This window comes from Durio zibethinus, chromosome 24 (genome assembly GCF_047325235.1).
Source record: "Durio zibethinus cultivar Kanyao isolate XHJ-2024 chromosome 24, ASM4732523v1, whole genome shotgun sequence".
NCBI classification, from domain to species: Eukaryota; Viridiplantae; Streptophyta; class Magnoliopsida; order Malvales; family Malvaceae; genus Durio; species Durio zibethinus.
In genome coordinates this window covers 16,509,051-16,533,322 of record NC_143185.1, presented here as the reverse complement: position 1 = coordinate 16,533,322, position 24,272 = coordinate 16,509,051, and the positions used below count along the sequence as shown (strand labels likewise).

General features: G+C 28.6%; 1 protein-coding gene and 1 non-coding gene across 2 annotated transcripts; both read right to left on the bottom strand.

Annotated features, from left to right (window-relative positions):
* Positions 1-9,760: 9,760 nt before the first annotated feature.
* TRNAA-AGC (transfer RNA alanine (anticodon AGC)) lies at positions 9,761-9,833 on the bottom strand. The gene has a single exon. It is a non-coding gene; the product is annotated as a tRNA-Ala (tRNA).
* A 1,820-nt stretch (positions 9,834-11,653) lies between these two features.
* Positions 11,654-15,028, bottom strand: LOC111316121 (inositol-3-phosphate synthase-like). Its single transcript, XM_022918132.2, has 10 exons — positions 14,718-15,028; positions 14,513-14,581; positions 14,277-14,412; positions 13,919-14,166; positions 13,591-13,817; positions 13,360-13,475; positions 13,030-13,206; positions 12,747-12,935; positions 12,546-12,608; positions 11,654-12,084 (listed from the first exon to the last, which is right to left on the bottom strand). The coding sequence occupies exons 1-10, from the start codon at positions 14,903-14,905 to the stop codon at positions 11,965-11,967; spliced, it is 1,533 nt and encodes a 510-aa protein (XP_022773867.1). The 5' UTR covers positions 14,906-15,028; the 3' UTR covers positions 11,654-11,964.
* Positions 15,029-24,272: the final 9,244 nt, after the last annotated feature.

The following is a 24,272-nucleotide window of genomic DNA, read 5'->3' as shown; positions in this document are numbered from 1 at the left end:
ATGACATTTATGTCTAATAGGCAAAATGTATTACTTTCATCTTTTTTATTTTTTAATTTATCACTTTATTATTTCACAATATATTGTATGTTTGATTACTATTATACTTTTTGATGTTTTGATTCCGTATATTTTGACTAATAGGGTTTAATTCCATTAGTGGATAGCTTTTTTCCAAATGTTGAACATTGATATTGTGTAAGGTATATGTACACAAACTATAAAAATAACCACAAAGGTTTAGCTTTAAATGATTGTTTATAGAATGTTGCTAAAAGCACAAATCCTTAAGATTTTGAAAAGAAGACATAAGTGCTATTAGCAACTGGTGAATCTGCTCATACATGGTTAAAGGCCATCCTTCGTGAATGTTAGTCTAAAGCATTTTTCAAGGAATTTTCTAAGCGATATGTAATTGAATAATCTATTTTAGTGCTTTAATATGTGTATCTTAGACGCTTGAGATAAATCAATTTTAACTATAATGAAAATGATTAGATGCAAGTTAATGAGGATTTTTGGCAAAAAAGAAAAAGTAAAGAAATGGACACAGCCTATTTGTCCTAAGATACATAAGAAGTTAGAGAAGGTTAAAGCTAAAAATAGATGTTGTTGGTCAATTCCTTCAGGTAGTCTATAATATCAACTTGTTTGCCCACGTGGGCAATTTGTTATTGATTTAGAAAGGAAGACTTGCATTTATCAGAGGTGGCAATTGATTGGAATCCTATATCCACATACATGCTCAACAAATTTTAACAAACATGATAAATTAAAAAACTTTGTCCATGAGTGCTATAGTGTTGAAACTTATAAGAATACATACAGTGAAGTCATTAAATCTATTAATGATAAAGATATGTGGCTAGACTCTAAGCATAATATTATGCATCTTCCATTAGTAGTTAGGTAAAAAAAGGGTAAGCAATTAAAAAAAAAGTTTAGAGGTAGATGAATCACAAGATTCAATTAAAATAAGAAGGTTTAGGATGCAAATGACATATGATAATTGTGGACAAATTGATCATAATAAATTAACATGTGAAAGTAGAGCTAGACTAAAGGATAGTTATAATTTGGATAATGCCAACATAATTGAAATGCAAAGAGAACAGTTATTAGTAAGTGACAAATTGTATTATTTAAATTTTATGTTTATTTAATTGAAAGTATAATAAATGTTGGTCATTTTAATAAAAAGAAGTTAGGAGAAATGTAGAACTAAGTTAGTGCACAATAACAACATTTCACAACGAACTTCTTTCATCAACTTTAACTTAACATCAAAACTAAATACCACTAATTGGCCATCATTCTATATCATCATAAATAGAACAAGCAACACAAGGAGATACTTTATCTAGGCAAGCATTTGTTATTAAATGGATGTCAAATGTAGGTTTTTCTTTCATATTTTGATAATAATAAAATAACCTTACATGCTACTAAATAGATAACTTTTTTAAAATATTTATAAAATATTAGTCAAACTCCTTAAAAAAGTATGACAAAGGCCATACCTCATGCATCAAGTTTCATATTCGTTCAAATATATCAATTTCACATTGAAAAACTATAAATTTCTTTATATTTGAACATTTTGAGTCTTTTACAAAGTACATTTTACGAGATATATATTATTTTTTTATATTTAGATACCAATACCAAATCATAAACCTATAAACTCTAGAAAAAAGAGTAGGTCTTAAGGAAAGAGTAGGGATAATACTAAAGGTAGGGATACTTAATAACTACTTTTCCATCTTTTTGAGTACCCACTTATGTTGTTGTTTCAACCTCCCAAACGCTTATCATGACTGCCACTACAACCTCTTGATTATCTACTACTACTACTTCTTCAACAATTCAAGAAACTGATGATGTCAAAGATTAACAAGTTACTCTAAAAGTTAGAAATTGAAGTAAGGGAAAAGGAAATGTTTATTTGTTTCAAGATATAGAAATGATGCTGCATAGCTTATTTGCTTTTGGGTTTAAGATTTTTTTTTTAGTGTTGATTTAAACATATTATTTTGTGAATTATGATTTGTCTCTTATGGCTTGATTTTAGTCTTTTAGAATTTGTACGTCAAAGATGTATTTTTGGATTATTACATATACATAGGTTTTACATACACATCATGAAAGAATATATGAAAAAATAATTCATATTATTTTGAGTGTTGATTTTAGAATTTTACATGTTTCAATTTAGATTGTTAATTTTTGTTCACAAGAATCGGTGCTACGTAGATTTCATTATCATAAAGATAAATACACTTGCATAAAAAAAAAGATAAATACACTAATTCTTAAATCAACAAGATTGTACATAATCTTTCTAATGTTATGAGACAATATTAATAATAAATGCATTACTTTTCACATTTTGTAGCCAATATAAAATAGGTAAATAACTATTTCACGACATAAAAAACACCGTGCCTAAAATGAAAGTTATAAGTTTTACAATAGTAATATAAAATAGTAATTTTTACGAATACCTTTTACTTATTCTCTAAATATTCAACTCTCCCTCAATCACAAAAAATGAAGTCACATAAGTGCACTGTGATATGAGAAAGGACCTTGATTGCTACACCATGACTAACAATGGACACGAGTCCTTCAAATATAAAAGGTTTCACTCCTTCATATGCTGGCAGGTTGCCACTAGTTGCTAGCAAGTCATGGCCCTTAGATTTCATCCACTAAATGTCTTCAATATCAAAATTATTAAAATCATCTCAAAACATACTGGAAAGAATTATATTTTCAAATGTTTTATCCTAAAATGATAAACAATCAGTCACACATAAAAAAAAGCTCAAAAACCTAGCACTGGCAATAGATATAAATAAAAATCTACGTGCATCATTGCCACATGAATAAAAAAAAGAAAAAAGAATTATCATGTGCTTCGGTGTTGGAATGGAATTGAAAAAAGGATAAGAGAATTTGAAACTAACAATTATCACGATTTTTTAGAATGAAAGGCATGATGAAGAAAGATTAGACAAAGTCTGTAGGTTTATTTTTTTTAATTTTGACAATGAGTAAAAAAAAGTTATTTTTTTCAAAATAAAAAAATGTTAGATTTATTTAGACAAAATTTTTACTGCTATACGGGATCCTATGTAAGCAACACATGTCATCCCATTTAAAACAATTAGATGTCATCTATATGAATAATCTGTTTGTTTTAATAGAGTATTTAATTAAAGGATCACAATGTAACTAATTTAAAAAGGTCAAGGATTCAAATGAAACAATTGAGAGGTTAAAGATTAAAGTGGAAACAAAATAAAAGTTTGGGACAATAGGTGGGATTTACCCAAAACTTAATAAAAAAATGATTTGCTTAACTAATAGATCTCTATAGACATTGATTAAATATAGTTATAATTATTTAAGAAAATTTGTTTCAATTTAATGCACTACTTTCACTAAATTTAAGAATAAATAATGGATTAATTATATTTTTTTTAAATATCATCTTAACTAGTTGGTGTCACTAGGCACTCATTAACATTTCTCATAAATAAAATACTATTTAAAAAAATACATTTCATACATTTATCAATTTTTATGACATGCAATATTATCATTTTTCTTGATAGATGTGATAATAGAATGAGATAGCCAAATTATAATATATAAACTTAAAAAATTAGGCCCAGACTTCTCTCTTATTGGAACACTGATAAAGGAAGTGTTAACAAGGTTTCAACAATTTTGCAATGTTAGGATTGTCCATACTATAAGAGAAAACAACAAAGTAGCACATTGTCTTGCTAAACTAGGGATAGGTTTGCATGAAAGTATTACCTAGGTAAAGGTCTATCCTATTCAAGTCCAATATATTGTTAACTTTAATGTAAACCATATTTCATGAATGAAAGTATTTCTTTCTAGCGAAAAAAATGTAATTAATGTATTTGTTTTTTAATTTAATAAAACAATGGATTAAATGTAAAAAAATTTTCTTATAATTGAAAATATAAGTACATACTACAAATATACTTAACCAAACTAGTTCTTATAATTGCATAAATCAATTAACAAGAAAATGGTATATAAAGAAAATGAATCAAAAGTTGGGGCAAAGCAGCAAGTAAAACTTAAATATAATTAACTCATTGTGATTTTAACTTTTTCATTTTACTATTAAGATAATGTTTTCTTAACATACCTTTGCTTGAACTTCAAGATATGAGTGACAATTGTCGAGTGGAGTGAGTTTTTTTTTTAATTTAAGTTTGAATCATCAAGGTTCAAATTGTTTTTGATTTAAGTCAAGTTGAATTTAGTTTGAGTTGTTTTGGTATTGAATCATTTTCAATCTCGAGGTACTCAAATTAGTTAAGGTGATGTTTTTGTGGTAAATATTTGATAAAACTGTATCTAAATTTGCTAAGAGTATTCATTAATGCAAATCTACATTCGATGAATTAGTTCATACTTCATATTGTGGCAGAATTTCCCTCATCACCTAGTATTATGAATTTGTGATACAATATCAAAGAGTTTATGCTTCAACCGTAAAATAATTATTAAAGAGACGATGCTTCAATCTTTCAATTGTTATTTGCCACATCCCTTACTAACTCGCAACAATGGGGCAAAACCTACTTGATTTTGTTTCAAAAAGCAAAAAAATGAAAAACCTTATGGGCAAATTTCAAAAAGAAAATGATGGGCCATGCTCTAATCCATATCAATTGCACAACAAAAGAAAGATAGGAATAAGGTAGACTTTGCCCATGGATTTGGAAGATTGATATAAATTGGATCCGTCTACTACTTGCTTTAATCCAATTTTTTATTTAGTGTTCAATCGTAACATTAATAAACTATTAAGAATTCAATTTTTTCATAAAGAAAATATGCAATAGAGGAAAGAATTATAAGTGCTGAGATTTAACTTTTAAATTTACTAAATATCTTTTTTTTTTAAATATAACCGCATGAATCAATTGGTTACATCCTGAGTACAAATTCAACTTCTTTGGTATTTACACTAGTTCAACATTGAAACAAAGTTGTTGTTGTATCATTTCTTTTCAATAAAAATAAAAGGGAATATGAATTTTTCTTTGAAGATAAGATAAAACTTTCAAGTGCCATTACATTATTAAAGTAATGTAATTTTGTCCAACAATTAAACCATTTAATTACAAATAAGTAATATGAATATAATAAATGAAAAATTTGTAAGTACTTATTTATTTAGCATTTCTCATATTATTATTGTCTTATCTACCACATGAGTGCCTATCTCTATATAATTCATACTTTTCTATTATTTTTGCTCAAGTGAATTAAGTCATATGTTTAATTTTGGATACGATATTGCCAACTAAGCTTTGGCATAGTGGCGTTCAGAGTTTAAAAACGGTGCTTGCTAGGTCTTTTATTTAGGTCAAAGACATGAGTTTAAAAATATATTAAAAATTTCAAAAACAAATTTTGGACATAGTATTCAAGGTTCTGTTTGGGTGCGGACATAGATTCAAATGTAGATTTAAAATTTTTTAAAAATAAATAATATTTTAAAGGAGCATTTGGTTTGCGAACTCTTAGATTCTAAGGGAAAGTATGATCCATGAAAAGATGTGATTCCAAAGGAAATGTGATTTTTTATGGCATCTCATTTTTATATTCCATTGTTTGGTTAGGGAAAATCTAAGATTACTTAATCATTTATTTTTACAATAATATCCTTAACTACATAACAAAAACAATAATTTGTCAAATAAAAATAATTGACAAATAATGCGTTTCAAATTGTAGAAATACAATATTTGACTGGCCAATTATAAAAAAAAAAAAAGGATTAGTCATCAATTATTACGTTAATTTCATGTAGTAATTAATTATACACATGTTTAAAAAAAAATTACAGTGAATAATTATTGTGTTTAACTTCAAAGAAACGTAATAATTGATTAATTTTAAAAAGGTATAATGTATAATTATTGCATTTTTCTTCAAACAAATGCAATATTTGATTGTTTTAAATAAACTATAATGATTAATTACTATGTTTTTGTAGTATTTGCATAGGTGGTAAAGAACCAGAGATACATGGTTCCCATAGGCAAGTGTCGAGTGCTATGATGGATAATGCTAATTAGACTTCAAAATATTTTGCAAGGGACAAAAATGTCATTTTAAGTTAACATTAAATATTGCATTTCTTTGAGAAAATAATAACCAATATTGCATATCAAAGCCTTCAAACATAATATTTGAGTGAAAAAAAAATTTAAAATTTATAAGTTGCCAAATACTATGTTTTTGTTCAAAGAAATACAATAAATAATAACAAATATTGTGTTTCAAACTTAGCAAACATAAGATTCAAATGGGAAAATGGGTAGAAAATTAACAAGTTGTTAAATACTGCGCATTTGTTTAAAGAAACATAATAAATAATCATAATTATTGTGTTTCAAAACCTACAAATGCAGTATCTGAGTGAAAAACTAAAAAAAAAAATTATAGACAAAAGTAATGACAATTACTAGGTTTGGTTCCATAGAAACTTTGTATTTGACATTAAAAAAAAAGACTCAAATACTACATTAAATTTTCTAGCAAATGTAGTATTTTGTGATATTTGTTTTCAATTCAATTGTTTGCAAAATAAATAAATAAATAAATTTCATTACCATATTTTGATTTTCAAAAGGGTAAAATAGAAAAAAGTAATTTTTTATTTAAGTCAAATGTAGGACAAAAGTAACTTTCCTCTCGGAATCTTAAAAATCACAGGAAGATATGAGTTTTTAATTTCAAAACTTTGGGTACTGTTGGAAACCTAAGATTACTCCCAGAAATCAGATAGCCTCAAACCAAATGTAAGAATTTGAATACCTAACAGCAGTATTCTAGGGAAAATTTTCATATTCTTTCAAACCAAAATGCCTCCTAAAAAATTAAATAAGTTTAGACTTTTAGCAAAAAAAAAAGACAAAGTTTGACAGAACAATAATTGTAAATATTTAATTTTTTTCAAACAAATAAAATTGAATTTGAATTGCATCTATTTAAGCATCTATTGATTGATTTAGTTTTGTTTGACTTATCAAGCTAGATTGCATGAACTAAAATTCAATTATGTCAAGTCAAAAGTCATTTAGGCCAATGTTTGGCAATTGGGCTTAGGTCCTAAATTTCAATGTAATAGTAAGGCCCAACTCATGCATTTACATTCGAATTTTATTAAGTAAATAACTTTATTAATTTAAAAAATCATTAAAAATAAAAAAATTTAAAATAAGAAAAAAAAAAGGTCAGTGGCAGCGAATGCCATACACAGCACTAGCAACCCACGAGCCACCACTTTTGCTTACAACCCCTTCCTTCTAGGTATAACACGTGACTCTCTTTCCTCATTTAGCCATAGTAGATAATGCCACCTTTTTAAGAAACTTAGCCAACATTAAAATGGAAAAAATCATAATCATAGCCTAGGACTTTGTATAACCACCTTTACAATGAGAAATCCGACCATTGGAAAGGATACTAATGGTGTCTTGGACACCTACAAACCCAAAAACGTAGCATTTGACATCCCATCTTGGTTCCATAAATGGAGCCTTCAAGAATATAAACGAACACGGAGAAAAAAAAGGGGGAAACCTCTGCCAAAAAATCAAAAGCTTGTCTAGCCTAAACCAAAACAAAAAACCAAACACAAAAACCAATATGCACATCCTTTAGAATGAGGAACCAATACAAAACTAATAATAATAATAAATTGAAAATAAAAAACACAAAAAAGAATATTTTTAATTTTTTTTTAAACTGAGGGGTTTCGACTTAGACCTAAGATTTTTGGTTTATTTTTAAGTGAAAAGGAGGCTGGAGGTAGGAAAAGGATGACGAGGATAGCTTTTTGGTGTTTTTTAAGGAATTTTCAGTGATTGAAAATGGCGGTAGGTGATGGTGACAATGAACGACAAAAGACAACTATTTTTTGGGTTTAAAATCATCGATAAGGGAAGCTATAAAGGTTTTTTTTTTTTAAAAGAAAGAGGTGAAAATTTTTTTAAAAAAAGTTAGATTTTATAACCTAAAAAATAGGAGAAATGGTGCGTTTTGGACATAAAGCATCCATGCATTAGCTCAACCCAATAACCAATCCGACCAAACACAACAACTTATACCTCTCTCAACCTGCAAATCGATCTAAGTGAACCAGATCAAACCATTCCAATTCATTGAAATCCCCTAAAGAATCACTCATAAATCACTAAACCTCCACTAAACTAGCCTAAATCATTGAAATCAACCAATTCAAGTAAAATTTTTGTATTTTTTACTTTTTTTAATTAGTGTTTTTAGTATTTTTGTAATTTTTTTCAAGTTATTTATTTTCTTATTTATGCATGTTTAAAATTCTAAATCCTTAAAATAAGTATCTATTCTTTTTTTTTAAAAAAAAATTGAGAACAATATAGTTTTTAATAGAAATAAAATATAAAATTTTCTTTAAAAAAAATTGATAATTTTAAACTCCATCATTAAAAAAAAAAAAAAAAATTTATTTGATAATGAAATTATAAGGAAATCCTCATAGTAATTCTTATAAAATTTTTATGTGAGAAATTTTTTTTAAAATGCAACTGGCATAGTGAAATATTTATAAAATATTTTCAACATGGAAAATTCCTTTTTATTCTATTAAAAAATTGTGCAAAAAGTGAGAAAAAATAAACAAATAAAAAAAAGAAAATTAATAAACAAATTTTTCTAAAATGGGACTAATAATTATAAAAAAAATATTAATAAGATGAAAATAAAATAAAAAAAATACATAAATAAAGGCATGAATATTATGTTTCATTATTGTGAATATCATTCAATCATAGAAAAATAAATACAAACCTCCAAGAATGGAATTCTATAGAAATTTGAATAGTGAGTTCTAAAAAATTATTAAGTGAGAAAAATTCTTTCAATTTTTTGAAACATTTAAAAATCTTTCAATAATAAGGTTTTAATTTATTTTTTCAAATAAAAAAGAGAATTTAACTCTTTTAATAATAACAATAATAATAATAATAATAATAATAATAATAATAATAAAGAGAAAATTTAGTAAAAAAAGAAATAATAAAAAATGAATATTAAAAAAACCAAATTTATGAAAAAAAGTAAAAAAATTTTTTAAATACCAAAATTAAGACTTTTTTGTCAAAATAAAAAGATAACCCATAATTAATTAATATTGTTTTAAAACGGATATCATGAGGATGCTAATCTTTTTCGTAATCGTATTCTTAAACTCAAATTATTTTTGTAGATCTCAAAATTATCTCTTTGATAAAATTTTAATTAATTTTAAAAGTTTATTAAAAATATATGTTTTAAGATATGTACAATCGTATCTAGTCAAAAAATATTGATGGTAACTTTTAATTTTTTTTAGAAATTTATCTAGCAGTACCAAAACCAACTATCATGACAATAACTATATGATCATATTCATAGGTATAGATATGGTGCTTTGCTTGGTTAGAGAGGAAACAAAAGGGGAAACAAAATAGATAAAAGGAAACCATAATTGGATGGAAGGATGTTATTCCCTAATATTACAGTTGTAGTTCTAGAAATATTTTTGGGCATCATCGGACTGCCTTGGTGATCCACACTGTGTAGGGCCGCTTCTAGCCCAAACAAATCCCCCAATGGAGGGGGCCTGGAAACTGTGTAAAAAATGAGAAAAACAAAATTAGAAAATTAATTTATTTGGAGATGCGGGGTATCGATCCCCGTACCTCTCGCATGCTAAGCGAGCGCTCTACCATCTGAGCTACATCCCCGTTGTTGACAAAATATTTAATTAATTTATATATTAAATTTTAATGACAACATCTTTCTTCGTGTCTTTGGAAATGATCGGGTGGACTACAAAAATAGAAAGTAGCTCATCAGACATGGAAAAAGGTCAAATCAACGTTAATCTTTATCACAGCATGAGAATCACTAAAGATATTCTTTGCTAATTTCCTTTCATTTGTTTCTATTTTGTAAATATTGTATTTTTATTTTATCAATTAGTAAATATTATTATTATGTTTTGAATTTGAGATTTAACTTAATTATTATATAATCATTTTTAAAAGCATATTTAATAGGTTTAAATTTTAAAGTTTTGCATCTAAAACGCTTTTTTCTATTTTCATATTATAGTTTTTTTATTAAAAAATTATCATTTTTTTGATGAAATGAAAGTTTTAGATTATAAAAAAAAAAAAGAAAAAAGAAAAACAACACTCCCAAATTTCATAGACATTATATATCTCAGCCATCATAGAATATCAACAATCAAGTTGAAACTTTTGATATCCCTGGGCACTTTGACGTTGCTTTTCTCTCCTTTTGGGCAATGGATTCTCTTTATCATTCTCATAGCTGGAAACTTACAAACAAGTTAACGAGGAAAAAAAAAATTGATGGCTATTAAATGAATTGATTTACTATAATGTTTCACTGTTTATGGTTTTAAAATAATTGAGGTTTTACGACACTGCTGGACAAGATTAAGTTTTGTGAAACCTGAGTTAAAACAAAGAGCCAATCGAACTAGCATTAGCGGGTAACATGATAGGAAACATATCGCATGTGAAAAGGCAGCAAAAACACAAATTGACCACCATCCGTGACTAATAATGCTGAGTTATTGCTCGAAGAACCCCCTCCACCCCCAACATTTTTGCAACATTGCATGTGATACATTAGAAAGCACCCTCAAAAATAATTTTTGTATGCAGCTTTTCATTCCTTATTAACATTGATCAAGGGCTTCTTTTCTCATCCGATTGGTCTCCCAGCACAATGATGTACTCTTAATGTGTAGTCCAACATCATCTTTATCATGCTGGCTAACCATCAACATTAGTAACTATAGCCAAAACAAGGCTCACTACAGTGGCACACACTCATGCCTTACTCCTCAGAAAACACATTTGCTAGGACTACGAGGACTTTAGCAACTGTAAAATGGGCAATCATTCATCCACGTCTTAGCCTCTTTTTGGTATAAAGAGATAAAAACTGATGGCAGAAGACCCACGTGAACCAAGGAAGATTGGTGCTTCTAAAAATCAGATGAGGTGTATTATTGTCTGAAGCAGACGAGATTTGGCATGATCAAACTCTGTACCAACTTACAAAGTATTCAGCATGAGATCCTTGGTTTTCAACATCAATCCAAGGGTAAAATGTATGAGGGACCACTGTCCTTCATTGAAAAGTGCCTAATTGCAGAACCCAATTATCAGATCAATTCACAACTTGTGGACCACAATGTGGCCATTATGTGTCCTCCTTTGCCATAGTGTTAAGACCTCACCACATGTCTAGCACTGACTGAAAGGTGAAAGGCGGGGACCATATTCAAATAGACTTTCCCTTTTATTTTTGGCTAAAAAGACTGACCCTTTCAATGATACTACCCTTAAAACGCATGCATCAATCAAACAATTAGAAATGGCATTTTTCAATTCAAAGCGATTCATTTATCCCATCAAAACTAGTTAATGATGAGATTTGATGAAGTTTGATGTAGCATATTACCCAAGAAAACTGAGGTGATGGTCTTTTCAATTTCCAATACTTAAAATCAGAGAAATCAGAGAAATAGCCAAGCAGCGGCAAGGCTGAGCTATCACAATTACAAATTAAAGATGGTGCATTAAACACATTTATGAACCTTCATATTATCATATCTATTTCCACAAAAGAGGTGCTTGCTCAAGAATGAGCTACATCAAGGAGCTACAACATGAGCACCATCCGAAAAGAGAGAAAAAAACATAATATACCATCATAAACCATAACACAGCCATTAAAATCTGTGACAACATAAACCACAGCTTTTATGAAAGAGAAAGGGAAAATGGTCCTAAAGTTCTAAGAACCAAAGCTTGTTCCACATTTCTCTCCTCAACTTCACTTGTATTCCAAAATCATGTTGTTTTCAGGCGCCAAGCCAATGCAGGCCCTCAGTATGTTCTCCAGCATTGCACGCTGCTTTGACAGTGCGTTTACCACTGGTGTGTCTGGTGGAACCTATTGTTACCAAAAGAATGTCATTATTAATCATCTCTATTAGATGCTATTAACATGAAGGAGCAAAAATGATTCTCGTGATTCCCATGATTCTATTCACATTCCTCCATTAAAGTTGACATAAAGTTTATATAACTTTAATTCAATTCTGTCCCCTCTCACCGGACAATTCATGTGAAATAGACAGAAGCAGCTTTAGATAAAATCATTGATGGTCACATGAAATATATCAGAAAGAGGCACCGTAAAAATTTGCAATTCCTTGTTTCCCACTTAGCTAGACACAGTTTCAGTCACCATTTAGTTGAAGATGGTAATTTAGTTGTGTTACTGCTGAAGCTGTCCCCTCCCCCCATTTTTTTATTTTGGTTTTTACTTCAGTCAACTTCAAAGAAATAAGAAAGTGTTCTATTTAGTTGGCCAGAGTAATAGGAAAAGACAAAAGGATCTTTTGGACTCACAAGAGGCGCCTTGGTGAGGTAACTGAGGATAGTAGCCACAGGGTGGAAAGAGTGGAACTTGCCCTGCAAAATGAAAGTTCATATCAATACTTTGCATCTAAAATTAATGCTCAACCGAGAAGATTTTATAAAGTTAATCGCATGAGAATATTAGTTTGGAGCTTTAGAGTAATTAAAAAGAAAAAGGAAACAAGAACATACCTCTCCTTCAGCTTTGAGCTGGATCCTGGTGCTAAGCTCAGCAAGGAGAACCAAATCTAGGATGATAGGAGCAGCCAACAGGGAGTCCTCGCATGTGTTATGCAACACAATGGTGTTCTTGCCTCCCATGAATATCTCTGATGTGTACTCATCCATGGCTCTCTTGCTATCTCCTACATACGGCACATACTACAACACAAAAAAGACACAGTGCACATTTAAGACCAGAGAAAAGCCTTGGGTGGCATGTGCAAAAACAGGCAGAGATGGGTAAACTTATTACCTTGATGACCACAACATGGTCAGGATGTTCACCAGGCTCATAGAGGATTCCATTGCTTGAGACCATGTCATCAACAACATTGCTCTTGGAGATCTCCTTGGAGCGGAAGGTTTGGGGAGCTGATAGATTCATGCCATCATTGTTTCCCAGATGGTTGTAGCTCACTATTGATGTTGGCTGTTAATTTATAATCACCATCAATGTCATATTATTATCTTTATTGAAAGATAAGAGATCAAACCACATAAAGTTCCTATTTCAATTATTTTGGTACCTTTTGCCTACTTTACAAATTATGGTGATAGTGCCATAAAGTTCAAAGATTTGTACCTTGATACCGGCACCAACAAGGAAATCCACTAGGACAGATTTCATCTTGGTCTGGCCACTCTTAAAGTCATCTCCTCCAATTAGACAGTTCCTCTGAATAGCCAAATCAATTAACCCTGGATATAACAACAGTTAAAAGCCTAATTATTCATTCCTAATTAAAGGGTTATTACATTTACTAATTGCATTTCAAAAAATTAATTAGAAAGATAGGTCAGTTCAATTAAGAACCTGGAACAAAGGTGTTTTGTGGGCTTCCATTGATGAAGGGAACATTTTCAAGAACACAAGCGATAGCGTACAAAGTGGAAGGAGAAATCTCTGATTCATTCTTCTCCAAAGAACCCAAGAGGCTCTCCATGGTGTCGTTTAGCCCCACAATGACATTGCTGTACCTCTCGGTGTTTGCAGTCCAGAGTACAACAACCTTGTCCACCTTGTTTTTCTCCTTGAAGTCCCTTATCAACATAAACAAATGTTAAAATCAGCTACTTTTATACTACCAGAACATACTCTTTTCAGCGCAACAAAATTCTTTGGAAGTTGGAATTGATTATACCTAATATCTTTGATGATTTGCTGAACTTGTTCTTTCTTGGTCCCCTTGATGACGTTATTGGCACGTTCACCTTGGTTGGCAGCAATGAAATCAGGATCGTAGATTCCAGGGAGTGGGACCATGGATTCCATGTAGGGCCTAAGCTGCTTTTGCAGATCAATGTCGAAGACCTTGGCCCTAACCATTGCATCAGCTAGGTTCATGTCACTTATGTCCCATCCTCCAAACACGACGTCCTCTGGGTTCACCTGTATTTATTTATTTAGTTCTGTTTGTCTTTATTATCTTTAACAAGCAACAAGTTAAGAAATTAAAATTCTCTGATTAAAACGAAATCCCGGTTCATGTATGGTTATACCATAGGGAGAAGGCTCTTAAATGGAGCATAAATCTCCTCTCCATTGTAAGACCCAACTCGGATTGTTGATGCTTGAGTGAGTGAACCAAAGTAATTAGGTTGTTGCACCTTGTCCTTGGTGGGCCAGGAGATTCCCCTGAGAATATCCATTACCCATATCTCAAAAATGAGTAAACAATAAAAAAAAAAAAATTCAACAACCAAAATTAATCAGAATAAAGGAAAATAGAACTCACTCTCGATTGGCAATAACAGCACCAGTCAGGGTTGAACCATTGTTTCCTCCCCATCCCACAAGCATCACCCTAGAACATAAAAGATAATGAAAATTTTAAAACAAGCCAAGAAAAGAAAAACCTAAAAACAAACCCCAGAGATACAAAAGAAATGCTGGGAATTTTTTTTTGGCCAATAGAAATGATGGGAAGTTTAGATTCTAACCCTAGTTTAGGGACATGGATATCAGTCTTGAATTCATATTTGACAGTCTTAGGTTTGACAACCCATTGATAGGTTCCATTCATGTTCTCATGAACAAGCTCAGTAGTCTCATAGTTGTACACCGACTGAATTTCATTGTCTGTGTACTTAACATTTGGACCCTCTACCTTAAAGCTCTCAATAAACATTTTTGCCAATGTTTTTCTTAAAAAAACCCCAAAAAAAATAAAACAGCTGAGAACAGCGATGAAACCCAAACTAAAGAAACAGCCCTTCTTTTTTTTTTAAGGTTTTACAAAATTTTGTGCTCCGAGTATAGGCACTTGGTGGTGCATTTATAAAGGAGATGACATACACGTGGCGTTATGTCAATGGTGATGTCCCACGTTTAAATTTTATTATTGGTCTTGGTTTCAAGTGAAGCTACGCCATGCATCGGTCTTTTTTTCGGGAGGCACGTGTGAGGTGGAGATTTCATCTGTGACACTTTTGATGCACTTTACACGTGGCGTGATCAAGTGAAGGAAAAGTTTTAGGAGTTTTGATGCGTGGGGTCCATGCCCTTAAAAAAGAACTGGAAGGAAATGGAAATGAGAAACTGCGACTCGTGAAATTTACGGGTTTTAGTTTTACCGATGGATGCGTACGTTACATATAACGTGGCAAAACGAGGAGGATTTTACCCATGGATGCCAGAAGACTTGGAGGATGATGAAAGGTTGGTGTTGGTCACGCGCTTGTTTTAGGTGTGATGTTCTTCTCAACCGTCAAGTGGGTCCATTCGGAACCGTTTGAACTATCGGTGCATTCTTGTTTTTTCCATGTGGGGCCAGAGTGGGAAGTTAAAAGGCCTTTTGGGTGAAAAGAAACGCCTTTTACTAAAACTTTCAGGCAAAAATTAATACAGATTGAAGACCGAAGTTGACGAATACTAAACGTTTATCCGAATGGATATGATTCTCAAAGATGAAAATAATAGAAGCCATGCTTTACGTGGCATGTTAAAAGGTCAGAATCATCAATCATGCTTTTGTTTATCCAAAGGACAAGAGTGGTCCGTCAGTGAAGAGCCATCCACCACTAGATTGCTGTGTGGTAATGTGAACACCATGAGCATGAGTGGCCATTCTTGGACGAAAGGTGTCCCCAGCAACCTCTGCTAGGTGTACATGCATGCTAGCCCCTACACCCCAGAGAGAGAGGGAAAGCCAAGGCCAACCTCATCTCCTCCAACAACGTGCAGGTTAACCCATTTTTTCCTCTTTAAAATTTTCTAGTCGACTTCTGAATCATTGTGGGGGCAGAAATTGATTTCATAGTGGTCCATAGGCATCGGTAAAAACGACCCCACCTTGTTTAAAGGAACTCCAGGATAATCACATGAATGGTTTTGCTGTTCTTTTACTTTTTCCTGCAAAACTTACACTACACCTGCGTTTAAATTCTTATTTTGTTATATTATTATTATTTGCTACCTGTTTTGATGCTCACCACCAATCAGCAATCACTTGATCAAAAACCTTGAAACTTCTAGTAGAAACTATACAGTACAATAATAGCACAACTATTTTGATACTAATTATCAATGCAGATTTATCAAAAGCCCAGTAGAATTTCTCAAAAAAAAAAAAAAACCAAGTATAATTAATTTTGGGAAAATAATCTTAATTAACACAGTAAGTAGGCTTTTAATTAAACAACAAAAAGAGTTCCTCACCTTACCAACTAAATTAATCTTAATAGATATGATCTATGATCAAGATCAGAGTTAACTTTATCTTATCCCACAAATTTCACATTTTATTTTTGAAAATCCAATCTAAAAGTAAACAATTCAAATTGAAATCTAAATTTATTGAGCACCCTCTTGAAATTTTGGTTACGAACATATTACCAATTCTCGTCGTGTGTTTCAATCCCAACATCTTGCTTTATAGGAGAAAGATAATATTATAACTTTCACTAGATTTTTGCCTCTGCGAAGCCGAGGTTGGTTTTTTTTTTTTTTCAAATTTTATTTTTAATATAGTTATTATTTTTTATAAAAATATATTTATTATTTATATTAAACTAATAAATATATTTTTTATAATAATTTTCACGAGAGATTACTTTTAATATATTTTATAAATTTATAGTAATTTAATATGTAGTTAAGTTTTTATGTAATTAATTTAATATATAATTTAATAGGCTATTATAGTAATTTTCATAAAATGTCACATATCAAATTTTCATGAAATAATAGTAAGAGTATTTTAATAATTTTATATATAGTTAATTTTATATTTTATTAAAATTTAATATGTAATTTAATAAAGACGTCATAATAATATTGGCTAATTGTTATAAGAGGAGCGTTCTCATAATTGCGGTAAGAAAGGTAATATAGTAATTATAGCCAATCATGGTTGTAGCCAATCATGGTAGAAGGATATTTTTATAATTATGGTAAGAAAGATATTATAGTAACTTTGATAAATTATGTTAGAAAGATTATTTTCATAATTATGATAAGAGAGAATTATAATGATTTTGGATGATTAAGGAGGGTTATTATAGTAAATTTGGATATGTTAGTTACTAATGAATTAATTAGAGGGATATTATAATAATTTTCCTATTAGATTGCTTTTATATATTGTATAGATTTATTTAATTATAATAATATAATATGTAATTAAGTTTTATGTAATTTTCATGAAACAATGGTAGGGGTATTTAGTAATTTAACATGTAGCTAATTTTATATTATGATAAATTTTAATATATAATTTAATAAGAGTATTGTAGTAAATTTCAAACCAAATGCCAATATCATTCTGTAATTATGGTAGGTGGATCAGTATAATAATTTTGATTAATTATGATAAAAAAGACATTTTCATAATTATGATAAAAGAAGTATTATAATAATTTTGATTAATTATGGTAAAAAAGGGCATTATAATCATTTAAATTAATTATGGGAATGGAGGTATTATTGTATTTTTGGATATGTAAAAAATTATATAGTAAATTTCCAAAGGGATTACTTTTAATTACGGGTAATTATAAACACAAATCATTTTTTCTTTTCACTTTTTTTTTCAATCATTTCTAAATGAAATTACTTAATTACCTTTTTCATTTCTTTTCACACCCTTCAACTTTTAAGTGATTTGCAAATCCGAAAACTCTTGAAACCTTCCAAATTTGCATATTCCAAAACTTTAAAAAGTTTTTGAATTTATTTATTTGGAAGTTTAAAAACATTTGTAGGATTTTTTTCTCAAATATTTTTGCGGATATGAAAAATTGGATAAATTATTTAACTTACAAAAAATGCATTTCCAAAAACTTTTAAACTTGAGATGAGAAAGGTAAATTAGTAATTTCACTTAAAAAATTTTGAAAAAAAATGTTGGATATGAAGATAAAAAAGGTGATGCATTTAGAAGCTCTCTTTATTATAGTTAACCAATTATGATAAAAATAGCATTTATATAATTATGATAGGCAGCGAAATTTTAATGGATTATGAAAGTAGGATATTATTATATTTCTAAACATGTGTCAAACAATGGTGAAATAATTAGAAGGATAATATAATAATTTTTAGGGGAATTTTTTTAATTATATTGTATAGAAGTAAAGATATTTAAGTAGATTGAAACACTTGGGGGGGGGGGGGAGCGTTTAATTTTATATTTTTTTAATAATTAATTTTAATATATTCAAGTAATAAGAGAGATAAGTTAAAAAATATATATATCTTTAATCTTAGATCTTAGACTTATTAAAATTAATAATTAAAAAATGTAAAATTAAAAATTTTTATATTGATATAAGTTCATATACATGCAGGCTTCCCATTATTTTCTTGCCTAAAGAAAATAAGCCCTAGCCTTCTTTAGTTCCATTATTATTCTTGTTTACAAATGCTCAAAATAAAGCTTAACATGGGAAAGAATAAAGAATAAACAATCAGGATCTAGATCCTACAATATACGACAAATCATTTTACATAAATCTAAATAAAACAATTCATCAATTCTAAACTATCAATAATGTATTTGTAAACAAGATAACCATAAATTGACAAAGGCACCAACTTTCCACAAAAATCAGTGTGAAACTGTGAATGAAGTGTCAACAATCTTCAAAAGAAGTGACCCATTAGACAAACTTTTCAAAAAGCTCATGGAAGTTTATGCAGTATGGTCCACGACAGTGCATGGATAATTGTGCATTTTTTGCTTTGTTTTTGGCTACTTTTCCACAAACTTTGGGTGTGTGACGAACTTGACGGAAAAGAGCAATAGTGGAAATGAATAATGTGAATTCATCTTGTCCTTTTCCTCTAGTCATTTGCCCTGTTGTTCATCATGATATGATTTAGATTGCAATTCCAGGGCACTTTGTTTTAATTTATAATCAATCTATAGATTACTTCTACGTTCTTCGATAAAAATTGATATGTATTAAACAATTTTATGAATTATTTTTTTATATTGGACATTATCACAGATTAAATTTTGATTATAATTTAATTAAAATTTTAATATTTTATCAATAAATAATACAATGATTTGTATTTTATCAATTACATTATCGATTTTTTTTTAATTTTAATTGTAAAAGATTTTGAGTTACAAGTGATGTCGAAACCTTCTCCATCTCATAGCTTAAGATTTCACTTAGATTTATTTTTGGATTTGAACTTGAAGTTTCTAAAATGAAGTTTAAATCGGTGATATAAGAGAAAAGGCTAAAATATTAAAAAAAAAAGAAAGTTGCATTATTTTTTAAAATAAGTTTTTATATTTTTATTTTATTTAAATAAATTTTTATTTTTTTATTTATGTCTTAATAAATTTTTATTTTAAATAAAATATTAATTTATATTAGGAGTTTACTTATATATAAATTAAAAATTAATGACTTATTTAAATACACATTAAAAGTTAAAGGATTACTTGGGTTTAAATTGATGTAAAATTTTAGTTAAATATAATAAAAATAAAAAATTATTTAAATAAAACGATAAAATTAAAACTTTTTTTTACTATTTTAGTCAAAAGAAAATATATCAAAATTAATACAAATTTCTGGCATCTAATCTAGAACAAAAAGTAGAAATTTTCTTCTAAGTCAAGAGTCAACTTATGTTCCGATCAATCAAATTGTCATTGAAAATTTAAACCATCTGAAACTAGCACAAGGACATCTTGAAAAATCCAGTAAATTCAGCAAACAATGATAAGGAAAGCTCTGGCATTTTTCATAGAACTTTTATTTAGGCTCCAAACGCCAACAATTAAAGGGCCTTTTTCTAGCATAAATAAATTGAAGCATGTGATTTGTAAGAAGAAAATTTGGTGGTTGAAACACGTCCATATTAACACATTTTCTGGACCCCATTTTTTTTACTTTAAAATAAATTTTGTCCCACAAAATATAAGATTATACAATTTATTTACGCTTTCACAAGCGAAGATGTCTCCCTGCCTTAGTCTCTGACAAGACAGAATAATCCAGGCGCTCTGAAAACACTGGCCAAGAAAACTCCACAAATTGATTACTTTTCCTGTAACTTGATGGAATAGTTAAAGGTGACTGTGACTCTACCCATCTACCATTATCATTCATTTAAAATTTAATATAAAAATTATGTTTCTTTTACATGATTTCAGTAGAATCTTCTTAGAAGACTCATGATGATTATCGTATAAAAACAAAAATGATATTTCATTGTGTTATGCATAGGCTGTAATAGACTCAAATTAAATTTACATAATATAAGATTTAAATTCGATTTAATTTCAAATTTTAAAATTTTTATATTTAAATTTGATTTATAATTTAATTAAATTGCTCTTTGTAAAGTTATGATAGAGTGCAGTTTACTATTATCAGCGTTCACGTTCGGTTGAAATACGGTGTCGAGGCCCATGCTTTTCTAAATTTTGTGCCTGAAAATTGATCCTATGGCTTAATTTGGGGCAACTGACGAGTAACTCTGGGCCAATTAGAAATTGTTAGATGTCCGGAACTCGTGGCAAAACAGAACTCTAATTGGGCCAGGGTGACCTCCCATTTTCCCGAACAGAAAGCCCAAGGATAACAAATTTCAACGCCCATTATTTATCTTTGAGCTTATTTTTTACACATCGGTATTTAAATTGATTAGAATAACATTTTTTTTAAAATTTTATCATTTTATTTAAATAAACATTTATATCTTTATTACATTCAAATAAACTCTTAATTGTTAATTTATATCCAAATGAGCTATTAATCTTTAATTTATATTTAAATAAACCCTTAACATAAAACATTATGCATGTAAGATATTAGTTTTTCATGATCACAATTATTTGAAGTAAAATCTTTTTTTATGTAAAGAGTTAATTTTTACTGGATTAAAGATAATCAGAAAAAAATTGCAATAATTTCATTAAAATAAAACTTACTTGGATATAAATAAAAAGATAAAATTTATACGGATATAATAAAAAAATAAAAACTTAATTAAAAAAGTGAAATAATTTAAATTTAAAAAAATATTTTAGCCTTTTAAATTTCACGAATGCTATTAGGATGTTGCTACATATTTATTATTTTTTATATAAATTTATTGATTTTTATAAATATATCCTAACGAAACATGTGGTCGCCTTTTAATCTTGTTAGAAATCATTATTAATAAGTAGGATATTGTTTTCTTTACTTTTTTTTTTTTTTCATTGTAGTAGATCTTATATCTAGGGAAATATTAAAGTGCCTATAATGTATTAATTTCTTTCTAAATTTGATGAAAATAGTATATTAAATAAAAAAAATTTTTAACTAAAAACAAAAGTTTAATTAAATGTTAACTTGTATTCTAAACTCCTATTAAAATATATCCTTTATTATATTTGCTTTTGAATAAACAAATTCACCAATTCAAAGAATAAAAATAAAAATTGCCCGTGAACTGGAAAAACATGAAGACAAAAGGAAAAGACAAAAATCATAGTAGGTAGGGAGTAGAAAAAGTCACTTCCCACTTGTGCTTAATTGATCAAGCCTCTCTTAGAGGGTGCCAATTTGAGTAAAATTATTAGGTTTGAATTACGAAAATAGAAGAAAAAAGGAAAAATTCGGATGATTTAACCTTAATGGTTCACCCACTATTCTTGAATTATTCTTAACAAAATATTTTTTTTATACTTTTGAATAATATCTTCGGACAATTTAGCATACTACTTCAAATGTCAAGAAGTAGTACCAACTCTAGCTTACGTTTTCCACGAAATTATATACTAGGCCGGCTTCTGGATGAGCCACGCAAAGGCAATGCCTTAGGATGGACAAAAAAAAAAAATCAGATTCCCATATGATTTTTGGATTTTCTCATGGATTGATTTCATTATAGACTAGAAATTAAATTTTAGATAAGTTTGTAGTACCAAATTTCACCAACTACAAACAAAAAACACTAGAGAAAATTTTTTTATCGATACCCATCTGTTAATTTGTTTCTTTCTATTTTATTTATGGAAATATAATGAAAACAAAATACAATTAGAAGTCCACTAAATAAGAAATTTGAGGTTGTTGTGGCTTATTGTTTGGATTTTTTCAAAATAAGTACGTGTAAAATATAAAAGTAAAATTACGTATTTGTATTATATTTATTTTGTGTTAAATATTTATAAAATATTAAATTTTCGTGTTATAATTGATGTTACACATTAAATATAAAATATATTTTTTAATTTTTATTTAAATTCATGTTTAATTTTAAATAAAATTTTAAATTATATTATTTTAATATAATTATTTTAATATAATTTTTATATTGTACCATTATATTTTATATAAAGTTATCAGTTCTAAAGACGGCTAGAGCTATTATTTATTTTAGGCAATTAAGATTTTAATTATACTCTTAGATTTTTGTCATTTTAAGTTTGCTTTAGGTTAAAATAATAATTTCAATGGAACTTATGTCTTCCCTGAGGTTGAACTTTGGCTATCGTGCAATTTCAATGTGGATTATGTGCCGGCTTAATCAATACTTATAATGGCAAATACAGGTAAAGTTTATAAGGAATATAATAATTTAATTTCAAATGGGTTAGTTTGATAAACCAATCCAGACAAAAAACAAGTGTCTAAATTATTATTTAAAAAAAAAATTGAAGTAGATAAATTATTTAGTCCCTCAAGTCAAGATAAGATGTGTAATATCTCACAGCAGATGATCACTGATAAAATTTAAACCAAAAATTTTTTCGTCAAAGAAAACGAATCTAATCGATTGAATCAATCACTTATTGTTAATTGTCTAAATTATTTAAGATTACTAAATACAGACAAGAAAAATGAGGAATTGCTAGGCCATCCAAGGCAAAACAATGTGCATTCCTAAGAGAATCCAACAAGCAGACAAGCAAAAGCCACTTGGTTTCGTGCAGCTTTGCTGCAATTTTCCTTTGCCTTTGATTGAACAAATAAATTTCGGCCCAACAAATATACTTTATTTTTTGGTATGCAAACGGCTGGATGAACTGTTAACGGGAAAGGAGCAAATTACAGTATAGATTGTTTCTGGCCTTTACCTGGATGTGATTTTTTACTTTGGGTACAAAAAAATTGACTCGATCACTGGAATGTCGTCAAACCCAAATCCCAACAAATTGAACACTTTTGATCTAGAGCTGTGATCTTTCACATATTAGGCAAAGAGACACAATGTTTGCATAAAACATTACTTTTGGAAACGGCACGATTTTGGAATAAAAAGCACATACTAACATGAGATTTTTGGTTTATAAGTTTTCATGAATCCACATATAGAAATATATATATTATTTCAAAATAACTTCTCAATCTATGATTCTTGTCATAGCTTTCCACTCAAACAAATTTTTTATTCCATTTACACAAACTTTCTCTCTCATAGTATGTAATATTAATCTTTACATACCAAGTCTTATATTCTAGAACCCTTTGTTTTATTTTAACTAAAATAACAACAAAATTTTAAATTTTATTATTTTATTTAGATAAATTTTTATATTTATATTGTATTCAAATAAATCTTTACTCTTTTAATGTATATTTAAATAAGCATTTAGATTTTTAATTTGTATCTAAATAATTTTTTAATATTTATTTTATACTTAAATAAATCATTAATGTAAATAAAATTTTTATTTAAAATGAGGATTTAGATACAAATAAAAAAATAATGACTTACTTGGCTATAAAAACATGTAAAAACTTATTTAAAAAATAATTTTTTGTAATATATTAGCCTTTAACCTTTACGTTTTTTTTGTTTTAAGAAAACCTATACATTTAACCCTACATGTGTTCATCTTTTTCCTCATTTTTTCCACGTAACAAATTTGAAACGAAAAGGGAAAGTTAGGCTCAATGACTCTCATGAATAATATATTAAAAAAAATAGATTAGGTTTGGTGACCAAATGCAATCGTGAAAAGCAGCTGAAGCAACTAGCAATCAAAGACGAAACGACCTAACAAAGCCAAGGACGACGACTTTATGCCGAAACATTAT